Here is a 14,256-nt window from a genome sequence, read left to right as displayed (position 1 = left end):
CAGGAACCTCTCTGTGCGACCCCAGACACATCAGTGACCTCTCTGTGTGACCCCAGACACATCAGTGACCTCTCTGTGCGACCCTAGACACATCACTGACCTCTCTGTGCGACCCCAGACACATCAGTGACCTCTCTGTGTGACCCTAGACACATCAGTGACCTCTGTGTGACCCCAGACACATCAGTGACCTCTCTGTGCGACCCCAGACACATCGGTGACCTCTGTGTGACCCTAGACACATCAGGAACCTCTGTGTGACCCTAGACACATCAGTGACCTCTCTGTGCGACCCCAGACACATCAGTGACCTCTGTGTGACCCTAGACACATCAGTAACCTCTCTGTGTGACCCTAGACACATCAGTGACCTCTGTGTGACCCCAGACACATCAGTGACCTCTCTGTGCGACCCCAGACACATCAGTGACCTCTGTGTGACCCCAGACACATCAGTGACCTCTGTGCGACCCCAGACACATCAGTGACCTCTGTGCGACCCCAGACACATCAGTGACCTCTGTGTGACCCTAGACACATCAGGAACCTCTGTGTGACCCTAGACACATCAGTAAACTCTCTGTGTGTGACCCTAGACACATCAGTGACCTCTCTGTGTGACCCTAGACACATCAGGAACCTCTCTGTGTGACCCCAGACACATCAGTGACCTCTGTGTGACCCCAGACACATCAGTGACCTCTGTGTGACCCTAGACACATCAGTGACCTCTCTGTGTGACCCTAGACACATCACTGACCTCTCTGTGCGACCCCAGACACATCAGTGACCTCTCTGTGTGACCCTAGACACATCAGGAACCTCTCTGTGTGACCCTAGACACATCAGGAACCTCTGTGTGACCCTAGACACATCAGGAACCTCTGTGTGACCCTAGACACATCAGTGACCTCTCTGTGTGACCCTAGACACATCAGTGACCTCTCTGTGTGACCCCAGACACATCAGTGACCTCTCTGTGTGACCCTAGACACATCAGGAACCTCTCTGTGCGACCCCAGACACATCAGTGACCTCTGTGTGACCCCAGACACATCAGTGACCTCTCTGTGTGACCCTAGACACATCAGGAACCTCTCTGTGTGACCCCAGACACATCAGTGACCTCTCTGTGTGACCCCAGACACATCAGTGACCTCTCTGTGCGACCCCAGACACATCAGTGACCTCTCTGTGTGACCCTAGACACATCAGGAACCTCTCTGTGCGACCCCAGACACATCAGTGACCTCTCTGTGTGACCCCAGACACATCAGTGACCTCTCTGTGCGACCCTAGACACATCAGTGACCTCTCTGTGCGACCCCAGACACATCAGTGACCTCTGTGTGACCCCAGACACATCAGTGACCTCTCTGTGTGACCCCAGACACATCAGTGACCTCTCTGTGCGACCCTAGACACATCAGGAACCTCTCTGTGTGACCCTAGACACATCAGGAACCTCTGTGTGACCCTAGACACATCAGGAACCTCTGTGTGACCCTAGACACATCAGTGACCTCTCTGTGTGACCCTAGACACATCAGTGACCTCTCTGTGTGACCCTAGACACATCAGGAACCTCTCTGTGCGACCCCAGACACATCAGTGACCTCTGTGTGACCCCAGACACATCAGTGACCTCTCTGTGTGACCCTAGACACATCAGGAACCTCTCTGTGTGACCCCAGACACATCAGTGACCTCTCTGTGTGACCCCAGACACATCAGTGACCTCTCTGTGCGACCCCAGACACATCAGTGACCTCTCTGTGTGACCCTAGACACATCAGGAACCTCTCTGTGCGACCCCAGACACATCAGTGACCTCTCTGTGCGACCCTAGACACATCACTGACCTCTCTGTGCGACCCCAGACACATCAGTGACCTCTGTGTGACCCCAGACACATCAGTGACCTCTCTGTGTGACCCCAGACACATCAGTGACCTCTCTGTGCGACCCCAGACACATCAGTGACCTCTCTGTGTGACCCTAGACACATCAGGAACCTCTCTGTGTGACCCTAGACACATCAGGAACCTCTGTGTGACCCTAGACACATCAGTGACCTCTCTGTGCGACCCCAGACACATCAGTGACCTCTGTGTGACCCTAGACACATCAGTAAACTCTCTGTGTGTGACCCTAGACACATCAGTAACCTCTCTGTGTGACCCTAGACACATCAGTGACCTCTGTGTGACCCTAGACACATCAGTGACCTCTCTGTGCGACCCTAGACACATCAGTGACCTCTGTGTGACCCCAGACACATCAGTGACCTCTCTGTGCGACCCCAGACACATCAGTGACCTCTCTGTGTGACCCCAGACACATCAGTGACCTCTCTGTGCGACCCCAGACACATCAGTGACCTCTCTGTGCGACCCCAGACACATCAGTGACCTCTCTGTGTGACCCCAGACACATCACTGACCTCTCTGTGCGACCCCAGACACATCACTGACCTCTCTGTGCGACCCCAGACACATCAGTGACCTCTGTGTGACCCTAGACACATCAGTGACCTCTGTGTGACCCTAGACACATCAGTGACCTCTGTGTGACCCCAGACACATCAGGAACCTCTCTGTCACCCTAGACACATCAGTAACCTCTCTGTGTGACCCTAGACACATCAGTAACCTCTCTGTGTGACCCTAGACACATCAGTAACCTCTCTGTGTGACCCTAGACACATCAGTGACCTCTGTGTGACCCCAGACACATCAGGAACCTCTCTGTGTGACCCTAGACACATCAGTAACCTCTCTGTGTGACCCTAGACACATCAGTAACCTCTCTGTGTGACCCTAGACACATCAGTGACCTCTGTGTGACCCTAGACACATCAGTGACCTCTGTGTGACCCTAGACACATCAGTGACCTCTGTGTGACCCTAGACACATCAGTGACCTCTGTGTGACCCCAGACACATCAGTGACCTCTGTGTGACCCCAGACACATCAGTGACCTCTCTGTGTGACCCTAGACACATCAGTGACCTCTGTGTGACCCTAGACACATCAGTAACCTCTCTGTGTGACCCCAGACACATCAGTAACCTCTGTGTGACCCCAGACACATCAGTAACCTCTGTGTGACCCCAGACACATCAGGAACCTCTCTGTGGCTACAGATTCCCCATGTGTTACATGGGAGGGGTGGAGTGGTCAAACCAAAGCTTCCTTCCAGCTCTCACATTTAATCAAGTAGTAATAAAGATGCAAATTCTCTTGGAGACGTGTCACCTGATTCACTGTGAAGAGCCACATGGACTTCAGAACTCCATGTTGACGACACTGGAGGTAGGCATTTGGGACTCCTGAGGGGGATGTGACCACTGGATCCCAGAGAGGACAGGCCGCCTCCCCCTCCTCTTCGTCTCCGGAGGGATGCAGAGTCAGGGGAGCTTGCCAGAGACTCCAAACCTGGATGGAACAGAACACTTGGATGAATAGTCCCTGTGATACCTTGAATCTGCTAAGAAGCCTTAGGACATTGTTCGTAGCTATAAGCAGATAATTCCATCTGCTCAGTATCTCTGGGTAGCCTCTCAGTGATCCCTCTTTGAAACACCTTTTTTTTTTTTCTTTTTTTTTTAAGACGGAGTCTTGCTCTGTCACCCAGGCTGGAATGCAATGGTGCAATCTTGGCTCACTGCAAACTCTGCCTCCCGGGTTCAAGTGATTCTCCTGCCTCAGCCTACAGAGTGGCTAAAATTACAGGCTTACAGGCATGTGACACCACGCCCGCCTAATTTTTGTATTTTCAGTAGAAATGGGGTTTCACCACATTGGCCAGGCTGGTCTCAAACTTCTGACCTCAAGGGATCCGCCTGCCTTGGCCTCCCAAAGGGCTGGGATTACAGGCATGAGCCACCATGCCCAGCCTTCTTTGAAACTCTTAATGTATTATATTTCATCCTATTGTCAAACTAAGAGTCCTGATTGGGGAAGCTAGAAAATATGTCTTAAACCCTCCAATGGCTGTCCAGTGCAATCAGAATCAAACCCGAGCTCTGTCCACAGCCTACAGGTTCTTCCTGATGTAGCATCATCTGTTTCCAACTGCATTTCCTCCCATTCTCCCTTTTCCCACTCCTGTCCACCCACAGTGGCCCTTCTGTTCCTCTAATGTGTCAGCACATCCCTGCCTCAGGGCCTTTGCACTTGCTGTGCCCTCCTCTTGGAATACTTTCTCCTCTAAATGTGGCAGGGCTTGGTCCCGCAAGGCAAATGTCACTTCCTTCCAGAGGCCTTCTCTTCTCATTCTCCTGACCCCCCATAATGTTGACCTGTTTTATATTCTTCATAGCACTTATTTGTTCATGTTTACTTATTTATTTATTATTTGTCCCCCCAGTAGAATATAAATGCCATTCATGAAAACAGGGATCCTGTCTACTTGGTTCACCCCTCTGCCTCAGCATCTAGGACACTGTCTGGTACAGAGTAGCACTCAACAAATACTTACTCAATGAATAAAACATCTGTGGGTCTCCCAGATCCCCGTTTCTAGATCCCTTGCTCCCTGTCCCACCTTTCACCTTAGCAAGGCAACAAGGGCCACCTACTTCCCATGAATAGGTTTAGCCTCCGTCAATATCTTCTTGTCTCTGCAGGCAGATCCAATACTGTGGATATAGGGTGTCTCTATCAGTCAGATGGTGTCTGACTATCAGTTCAGGGCACTGTTATTGGCTGTTGAATGACTTCCTAATCCTGACCAGACTTCCTGAGGGGGCAGCAATGGTGTCACTAGGGCCACTGGTTAGAAACGACCCGCCAGTGAAGGCCCTTTTCTCTTTTGAAAAATTAGGTAACAAACTGCTCGGCAGCAGCATCTTCGTATATAAAGAAAAGGTCATTATATAAATATTTTTCAAGAATTTACAATCTCAGTCTCCCTCTCGCCCCTCCCCCCATTATCCCACATTGCAAATCTTTGGGGGAAAAATAAAATTCAGTATTCCAAAGTTCTCATCCACACATTTAACACCGCCTCCTAAATCGAATGCTCGAGCCTCTACTTTCGAATGCTTGTATTGGAAGAGGCTTCGGATTCTCTGTTGGAAGCAGGCCGTACATAATTCTGGAATACATTTTGCACGCGGGATGCATCTGAATGAATGAAACGCCTTTTAACCCTCTGCTCCGTATGTCCCTTTGAAGGACTGCACCTAGACTTTTCGAGGCTTGCGATGGTTCAAGTTGCGCCCCCGGGGCCCGTTACAGGACTGCATCGAAATGCACTCAGCGGAGCATCGCCTGCATCACTTGGACTGGAAGCCGGCAGGTGCACTTCGGGCACAACGTCGCGAGCGCTTTTCATCCTTGCAACCAACACACAGCGCAAAACGCTCTGGGACTGCAAGGGCAAGAGACTACACAGACCATGCTGGGAGAAAAGAAAAAAAAATGCGTTCTCTTTTTACCTGCCCAGACAATTCAGCAATCACAGCCGCCTCATTCAGGTCCAGCCAAGCCAATCACCCGCGCAGCCCAGGCAGCACGTGACTTCCGATGCTTCCGGCCTCCTATTCGGTGGTTTCGCACCATCGCCGGGTCCGGCGCTAGGACCCGTGCACGGCTACGCCCGCTGCACTCACGCGATTGCCAGCCCCCTTTTCCTGCAATTAACCAATAGGAAGCCACCGCTCCGTAGGGACCAATTATGAGGAGATCTTGCGCGACTAGCCCATGTCGCTGCGGAGCGGAGGCGGGGGCGTAGGGCGGGGTCACGTGGGGCTGCGCTAAGGGCTGCCGGGAGCCGACTGGGCCGCGGGCCGCGGGGCCGGCGCCCTCCTGGAGGGATGGGGCTGCCGGGCGCGTAGGGGTAGGGGCCATGCCGCCCGGGCCCCGGGCCTGCCGCGTTCCGCGCCCCGGCCGCCGCGCCCCAAGTCCGCGCCGGGATGGTGAACCTGGCGGCCATGGTGTGGCGCCGGCTTCTGCGGAAGAGGTGGGTGCTCGCCCTGGTCTTCGGGCTGTCGCTCGTCTACTTCCTCAGCAGCACCTTCAAGCAGGTCAGTGGCCGCCCTTCCCCTCCTCCCCTTCCCTTCTTCCTTCCTTCCTCCCCTTTCCTTTACTTTCTCTTTCCTTCCTTCCCTTCTACCTGCCTCCCTTCCTTCGTTACCTTCCTCCTTTTTTCCTTCCTCCCTGTCTTCCCACCCCTTAACTTACCCCTTCCCTTCATTTCTTTCCCCCTTCCTGTCCTTCCTTCTTCCTTCCCTTCTTCCTGCCTCCCCTCCTTTACCTTCCTCCTTCCTTCCTTCCCTTCTTCCTGCCTCCCCTCCTTTCTTACCTTCCTCCTTCCTTCCTTTCCTTCTTCCTGCCTCCCTTTCTTCCTTACCTTTCCCCTACTTCCGTCCTCCCCCTTTCCTTCCTTCCCCTTCCCTTTATTCCTTCCTCCCCTTCTTCCTCCCCCTTCCCTTCCGTCTTTCTTCCTCCCCTTCCTCCTTCCGTCCTCCTTTCTGTCCCTCTCTCCCTTCCTTCTTCCTTTCCTCTCTCCTTTCTTCCCTGATATACTCTTTCCTCACTTCGTTCTTCCTTCTCTTCCTTCCCTTCTTTCTTCCCTAATTCCCTCCTTTCTCCCCTTCTAACGTTCCTTTCCTTCTTCCTCCCCTTTCTCCTTCCTTCCTTCCTCTCCTTCCTCCTTCCATCCTCCTTTCTTTTGCCCTTCTTTCTCCCTTTCTTCTAACTCTTTCCTCACTTCGTTCTTCCTCCTTCCTTCCTTTTCTCCATTCCTTCCTCCTTCCTTCCCTTCCTCCTCCTTTTCCTTACTCCTCGCGTTTGCCGACCTCCCGGCGTCTGCAGCCGCGCCGCCGGAGCGTCCGAGGGTGGGGAGAGGTGCGCATTCCTGTCCCAGTCTCAGCACGGGTGAGGAACCTGCTCACCGCGTTGGTACCTGAAGCGGGAAGGGGTTGCTAGGCCAGGGCAGAGCTGGGACTAGAACCCCGAGTTGAGGACCCTTCAGCAGTGGTGACTGCTTCTATGAACACCTCGCTGCTTTTCACCTACCCGGTCCAGAGCTAAGAGAGGGCGTACATATGCGCGCTTCATCCTCGAGGCAGCCCTGGGAGAGGTGGGGTTCCCAGTATTACAGTGGGAGAAACCAAGACACAGGTGGCAAGTGTCGGCCAGCGCTGGCATGGGTGCCCTTCGTTTAATTTGGGGTTTCTGTGTCCTCCCGGGTGACTCAAAAGGACTCACAGTTCCTTTTATGCTTTTTGTGCATAACTTGATTGGTGGAATTCCACCCCTCCAACACACTGCACCCCTTCATTTTTCTTCCATGTGAGAATTTCTGGGACAATTTCCTGGAGAAAGCAAGGAGCTTGGGTGGGGAAGTCTTACCCAAAGCATTAATAAGTTTGTCTAGAAGTCCGGGTTGAGTGCTTAGTTGTGTAGAAGGGGTGGTTACGCTCCAGAGTGCACCCAGGATAACCCTGGGTTATGCTGTTGTCCTGACATGGTTATAAAAAGCCCTTCTTTTTACTCTCAAAGCTCAAGTGTGTAAATAAAATATATAAATGAATAGAACATTGATAGAACTATGTGGTCACTCTACGTTTAGTGGATTGGCAGGGGAGCTGTGAAAAGGGAAGGATAGGGAATTGTACCTGACCTCCCAGTTTACCTTAGGCAAACAGAGAGGCTAAGTGTTGTAAGTCTCTTTTATTGGCCGGGATGTCTGGGCGATCATGTGAATTACCAGACTTCTGTGACTTGTGTTTTCTGCCACCTCAGACACCTCCTCACAGTCGTATGTTGTCCCTTGTCTGTCTTGTGGACCCCTGAGTGGTGGTGTGCGCCAGGACTCCGTCCTCTGCCTTCCTCTCTATCTGACTCAGGTGATCTCTGGGCCATTGTTTACTCAGGTGATCTCTGGAGGTATGCTGTTGATGCCCGTAGTTGATAACAGCCTAGATCTGTCCTAGAAATCCCCAAGTTCTTATATCCGATTGCCTAGTTGATATCTTTTTTTTTTCCGAATTTTTTTTTATTGTGGTAAAATACGACATAAAATTTCCCATCTTTTTATTTTTTATTTATTTATTTATTTTTTAAGACCGAGTTTCGCTCTTGTTGCCCAGGCTGGTCTCGAACTCCAGACCTCAAGTGATCCACCTGCCTCGGCCTCCCAAAGTGCTGGGATTACAGGCGTCAGCCACCATGCCCGGCCCCATCTTAACCATTTTTAAAGTGTGCAGTTCAGTGGTATTAAATACATCCTTAACGCTGTGCGACCATCACCACCATCCACTTCCATAACTCTTCTAGAAACTGAAACTTTATATTCATTAAACAATAAATCTTCGTTTCTCCCTTTCCCCCAGCCCCTGGAAACTACCCTCCTACTTTCTAGTTGACGTTGAGTGTGTTCGTATTTGAACCAAACAGAACTCTTGATTCTCTGCCAGCACTCGTTCCTTCCGAGTCTTCCCAGTCTCACTCAGTGGCATTACTGTTTGCCAGGTATTCAAGCCACTTCATTTGTTTTTTTCTCCTCTCACTCCCTATATCTACAATATTGGCTCTGCCTCCAGAGTGTATCCTGAATCTGCTCATTTCTTCGAAGTGTCACTGCTGTCACCCTAGGCCAAGCCACTGGCATCTCTTGTCTGGACCATTGCAGTAGCCCAGGAGCAAGTCTCTGCTTCCATTCTTGTCGTCTTCTCTTCCCAGCAGTAGGGGTGATAATCTTTAAAAAGATGGGATCATGGCACTTTCCCCAGGTAAAATTCTCAGAGAAAACTCTGGATTCTCTTCCAGGATCTCTGCATGGTTGAATCTTTTGTGTCATTTCAGGTCAGACTGTTACTATTTCAGACCATACCTGATGACATGGTGTACATTACTTCAATTCCTTGCTCATAAACCTGCTTTATTTTCTTCGTGGTAGGCATCACAAACTGAACATTTCTTGTTCATTTACTTGTTTATCTGTCTTGCCTCATTCTTTCTTTTAGACTATGATATTCTTGAGAACAGAGACCTTGTCTGTCTTGTTCATAGACTCTCCAGCCCCTAGGATACTGCCAGCCACTTCATGGGAATCCAAATATTGATTGAACAAACAAGTGAGCCGTTTTAACTGGGATGAATGTTTCTTTTCAGTCTGGCATACTTCTGCTAACCTTTCACCTCTTGGCTCAGGTGCTGTCCACTCTGTCACCTTCCCTACAACCACCTTTTCACTACCCTGACACATCCTCTTCATTTTAAAATTATAGTCTTGCGTTGCTCAAGATTTTGAAAAATGCATCTTTAGGTGATTGTGCTACACCCCTAGGCTGTGTGGCGTAGCCTATTGCTCCTAGGCCCTAAGTCTGTACAGCATGTGACTGTACTGAATACTGTAGGCGATTGCAACACAATGGGAGGTATTTGTGGATCTAAATATATCTAACCATAGAAAAGGTACAGTTAAAAATACTGTATAAAAGATACAAAATGGGCTGGGTGTGGTGGCTCATGCCTGTAATCCTAGGAGTTTGGGAGTCTGAGGCAGGCAGATCACTTGAGGTCAGGAGTTCGAGACCAGCCTGGCCAATATGGCAAAACCCCATCTCTACTAAAAATATAAAAATTAGCCAGGCGTGGTGGTGCATGCCTGTAATCCCAGCTATGGGGGAGGCTGAGGCAGGAGAGTCACTTGAACCTGGGAGGTGGAGGTTGCAGTGAGCCAAGATCACACCACTGCACTCCAGCCTGGGCAACAGAGTGAGACTCTGTTTCAAAAAATCTAAGAGTAAAAATGGTACACCCGTAAAGAGCACTTCCCATGAGTGGAGCTTGCAGGACTGGAGGTTGTTCTGGATGAGTCAGTGAGTGAGTGGTGAGTGAGCGTGAAGGCCTAGCGGGTTACTGAGTGCTACTGTCAGCTGTCCACACAGGCCGCTCTACATTGTTTGAAGATTTTTCTTTAATAATAAGTTAACATTTGCTTACTGTAATGTTTTTACTTTATAAACTTTAATTTTTTTAAACTTTTTGGCTGTTGTATTAACACTTAGCTGAAAACACATTGTACAGCTGTACAAAAATATTTTTCTTATTTATATCCTTATTCTATATGCTTTTTTCCCTATTTTTCTATTTTGTTTTATTACTTTTTAAACTTCTTTGTTAAAAACTAAGATGAAGCCAGGCACAGTGGCTCATGCCTGTAATTGCCAGCACTTTGGGAGGCTGAGGCAGGCGGATCATGAGGTCAGGAGATTGAGACCATCCTGGCTAACATGGTGAAATCCCATCTCTACTAAAAATACAAAAAAAATTAACCAGGCGTGGCAGGTGCCTGTAGTCCCAGCTACTCAGGAGGCTGAGGCAGGAGAATCGCTTGAACCCTGGAGGCGGAGGTTGCAGTGAGCCGAGATCGCGCCAGTGCACTCCAGGGTGAGCGACAGAGAGAGACACTGTCTCAGAGAAAAACTGAGACGAGCACACGTTAGCCTGGGCCTTCACAGGGTCAGGATCACCAGTATCCGTGTCTCCCCCTCCACATCCTGCGTTCTTTTGTGTCCTTCAGTAACACCTAAAACAGTTTCTTCAGATAAGCTTACAGATTTATTCCCCATCATTATTACTGTGCTGTATATTTCCCTGACTAGTGGTTGAAGATGAACATCTTACTGGTTTTGGTAATTTGACTGTTCTGCATCTTAAGTGGCCTTATCATGTCCTCTGACCATTTTATTACTGGATGTCCCTGTCACTTTGTAGGAATTCCTTGTGCTTAGGGCGATTATTTCTTTGTAATGGCTCAGGCTGGGGCTCTGATTCAGAGCCACGTGATTTTTAAAGCCCACATTCTCAATTTGTGACCATCACGATAGAGATGAAATGGGTTACATGCAGCTTTGGTTTTGCTTGCATGGTTTTTTATTGTTTTCTTCTTTTGTTTTGTTTGTTTTTTGAGACGGAGTCTCACTCTGTCACCCAGGCTGGAGTGCAGTGATGCACTGCAACTTCCTCCTCCCAGGTTCAAGCAATTCTCCTGCCTCAGCCTCCCAAGTAGCTGGGATTACAGGCGTGCACCACCATGCCCAGCTAATTTTGTGTTTTTAGTACAGACGGAGTTTCGCCACGTTGGCCAGGCTGGTCTTGAACTCCTGACCTCAGATGATCTGCCCACCTCAGCCTCCCAAAGTGCTGGAATTACAGGCATGAGCCACTGCGTACAGCCTTTTGTATTTTTAGTAGAGATGGGGTTTCACTAGGTTGCTCAGGCTGGTATTGAACTCCTAAGTTTTTTTTTTTTTTTTTTTTTTGAGACAGAGTCTCACGCTGTTGCCCAGGCTGGAGTGCAGTGGCGCGATCTCGGCTCACTGCAAGCTCCGCCTCCCGGGTTCCCGCCATTCTCCTGCCTCAGCCTCCTGAGTAGCTGGGACTACAGGCGCCCGCCACCGCGCCCGGCTAATTTTTTTTGTATTTTTAGTAGAGACGGGGTTTCACTGTGGTCTCGATCTCCTGACCTTGTGATCCGCCCGCCTCGGCCTCCCAAAGTGCTGGGATTACAGGCTTGAGCCACCGCGTCCGGCCGAACTCCTGAGTTTAAGCGATCCACCTGCCTCGGCCTCCCAGAGTGCTGGGATTACAGGTGTGAGCCACTGCCTGGCCAGTATGTTTAAAAATGGGATTAAAAATATATGAGATTTTATATAAATCCTTTCTTCTGGCTTCTCTTGAAATACCAGGATACTTATCAGCACTGGTTCTGTGTCTGGTCCAGCAGCAGTTGGGGAACTAACTGAGCCAAGCTGCAGTCCTTTAGGTCTTGGGATCTGCTCTCCACTGGACCACTCAGTGACTCATTATGTCCGTCCCTGATCTCCTGGGGTAGTAGTTACCAGGGTTGTTCATAAGGAGTTGGTCATCCTTCTCTGGGCACATGGTGGGATTGGCTCCCACCCTCTTTGAAGGAGGGTGGCTGTGTGGCCTGCGTTGGCTTATACCATGTGAATTGTCACTTGCAGGCAGAAGCCGTAGTGACCATGGAGGCCATGTGCTGAGAGGGGGCCTCTTTCAGCCTGAGGGACTAGGATGAGCAGAACCCCTCGGCTTACCCATGTTAGACTTGTAGCATGAGCAAGAAACAATCTTCTGTGAAGCCACTGAGGCTTAGGATTTTTTTAAATTTGGTTTTGTTTATTTGTTTGTTTTTGGTACAGGGTCTTGCTCTATCATCCAGGCTGGGGTGCAGTGGCACCGTCATAGCTCTTTGCAACCTTGAACTCCTAGGCTCAAGGGATCCTCCCACTTCAACTTCCCGAGTAGCTGGAACTACAGGCGTGCGCAATCACACCCAGCTAATTAATTAATTAATTTTTTTGGTAGATATGGGCCCTCATTATTTTTTTCCAGGCTGGTGTCAAACTCCTGGGTTTAAGCAATGGACTGGCCTAGCCTCCCAGAGTGCTGGAATCACAGGCATGAGCTACTGTACCTAGCCTTTAGTTTTTTGTAATATCCTAACCCACTGGGTTCCAAAATGTGGTCTGTGTACCCCAGAGGGTCCCTGAGACTCTTTCAGGGGATCTGCAAGGCCAGAATTATTTTCAGAATAACAACAAAATATTGTTTGCTTTTTTCACCTTGTTGACACTTGGGTTTCTGCACTGATGGTGCAGAAGTCCTGGAGGGGTCGAGCCGGTACTTTAGCGAGGATCAAAGCAGCGGCAGCAGACTCTGCTGCTAGTTATCGTATTCTTCATGCCCATACTTGTAGTTTTAAAAAAAGTACTAATTTCACTTAAGAATGAAGCAGTCAAACTTACTACTTTTGCTAAATTTTGATCCCCAAGTACATATCTTTTCTGTATAATGAAACGGGAAGTATGCGTAACAGTGCGTTCTGCCTACAGAAATATGATGGGTGTCTTGAGGAAGAGCTTTGGCAATTGAGCTGCAAGCTTAAGTAGCCATTTTTTTTCATGGAACACTATTTTTTCTTGAAAGAACAACTGGTAACACTAGTTATTCAGATTTGGGTATTTGGTAGACGTTTTCTTGAAAACGAAGTGAGCTTGTTACTTTACAGAAAACATCTGACATTATTTACCAATGATAATATTTAAGCTTTCAAGTGAAAATTAGAATTTTGGAAGATGTGTATCTGCTACCCTTAGCTTGTAACTTTCTAACACCTAAAGATTAAATCCCTGGTGATATTAACAAATGTGATTTTTTTAGTATTGTATAATGAAAATGTGTCAATTAGAAGATCTGCATAAGATCTGTTCAATGTGCAAGACAGACTCATGGATTTGAACAGTTTATGAAAAATTCATTGATATGGTTTCAGATGCCACGTTGTGCTGAAGAAACTGGGTTTTTTGGTAAGGTTTATTGAGATATAATTCACATATCATACAGTTCACCCATTTAAAGTATATAATGCTGATTTGTAGTATATTCACAGGCTGGGCACGGTGGCTCACACCTGTAATCACAGCACTTTGGGAGGCTGAGACAGATAGATCACCTGAGGTCAGGAGTTTGAGACCAGCCTAGCCAACATGGTAAAACCCTGTCTCTACTAAAAATACAAAAATTAGCAGGGTGTGGTGGCGCATGCCTGTAATCCCAGCTATTCGGGAGCCTGAGTGAGGAGAATCACTTGAACCTGGGAGGCGGAAGTTGCACTGAGCCAGGATCCACCACTGCACTCCAGCCTGGGTGACAGAGCAAGACTCTGTCTCAAAAAAAAAAAAAAAAAAAAAAAAATTAAAAAGTAGTATATTCACAAACCAGTAGTTTTAAAACATTTTAATCATCTTCTTCCCCCTACCCCTCAGTCCTAAGCATTCAGTAATCTACTTTGTTTCTATACTTTTGCCTATTTTAGATATTTCATATAATTGACATTCTATAATGTGTGGTCTTCTTTGACTGGCATTTGCATTTAGCATAATGTTTTCAAAGTTCATCCATGTCCTAGCATGTATTAGCACTTCATTTTTATGTCCGAATAATATTCCGTCGCGTGCATCTGTCACATTTTCTTTATTCATTCTTCGTTGAGAGACATTTGGGTTGTTTCCACCTTTTAGTTATTATGAATAATGCTGTTACAGACCTTCATTTACAAGTTTTCGTGTGGACATGTTTTCATTTCTCTTGGTATATTCCTAGGAGTGGCATTACTGGGTCAGATGGTAAATCTGTGTTGAACTTTTTGAGGAACTGCACAACTGTTCTCCAAACTGGCTGCACTGTGTGCAGTGAACTTTTAGTAACCTGCAG

At 48.5% G+C, this 14,256-nt stretch overlaps 2 protein-coding genes across 21 annotated transcripts in view; one reads left to right on the top strand and one right to left on the bottom strand.

Moving 5' to 3' along the window:
- Positions 1–5,500, bottom strand: part of RNFT2 (ring finger protein, transmembrane 2) — a 112,961-nt gene extending 107,461 nt beyond the window's left edge. For all 7 annotated transcript variants that reach the window (XM_045366039.3, XM_045366037.3, XM_074007967.1 and 4 more), the window contains exons 1-2: positions 5,445–5,500; positions 3,259–3,438 (exon numbers count right to left, since the gene is read on the bottom strand). In XM_045366039.3, the coding sequence (XP_045221974.1) occupies positions 3,259–3,282 (24 nt within the window). In that variant the 5' untranslated portion in view covers positions 3,283–3,438; positions 5,445–5,500. The remainder of the gene's footprint in view (positions 1–3,258; positions 3,439–5,444) is intronic.
- Positions 5,501–5,743: 243 nt separating this feature from the next.
- Positions 5,744–14,256, top strand: part of SPRING1 (SREBF pathway regulator in golgi 1) — a 139,543-nt gene continuing 131,030 nt past the window's right edge. For all 14 annotated transcript variants that reach the window (XM_074007972.1, XM_065524860.2, XM_074007971.1 and 11 more), the window contains exon 1: positions 5,744–6,032. In XM_074007972.1, coding sequence (XP_073864073.1) covers positions 5,855–6,032 — 178 coding nt within the window. In that variant the 5' untranslated portion in view covers positions 5,744–5,854. The remainder of the gene's footprint in view (positions 6,033–14,256) is intronic.

The sequence above is a fragment of the Macaca fascicularis genome, chromosome 11 (genome assembly GCF_037993035.2).
Source record: "Macaca fascicularis isolate 582-1 chromosome 11, T2T-MFA8v1.1".
In the NCBI taxonomy this organism is placed as follows: Eukaryota; Metazoa; Chordata; class Mammalia; order Primates; family Cercopithecidae; genus Macaca; species Macaca fascicularis.
Note: the sequence above shows the minus strand (reverse complement) of the source record. Positions and strands in the feature narration are given on the sequence as shown.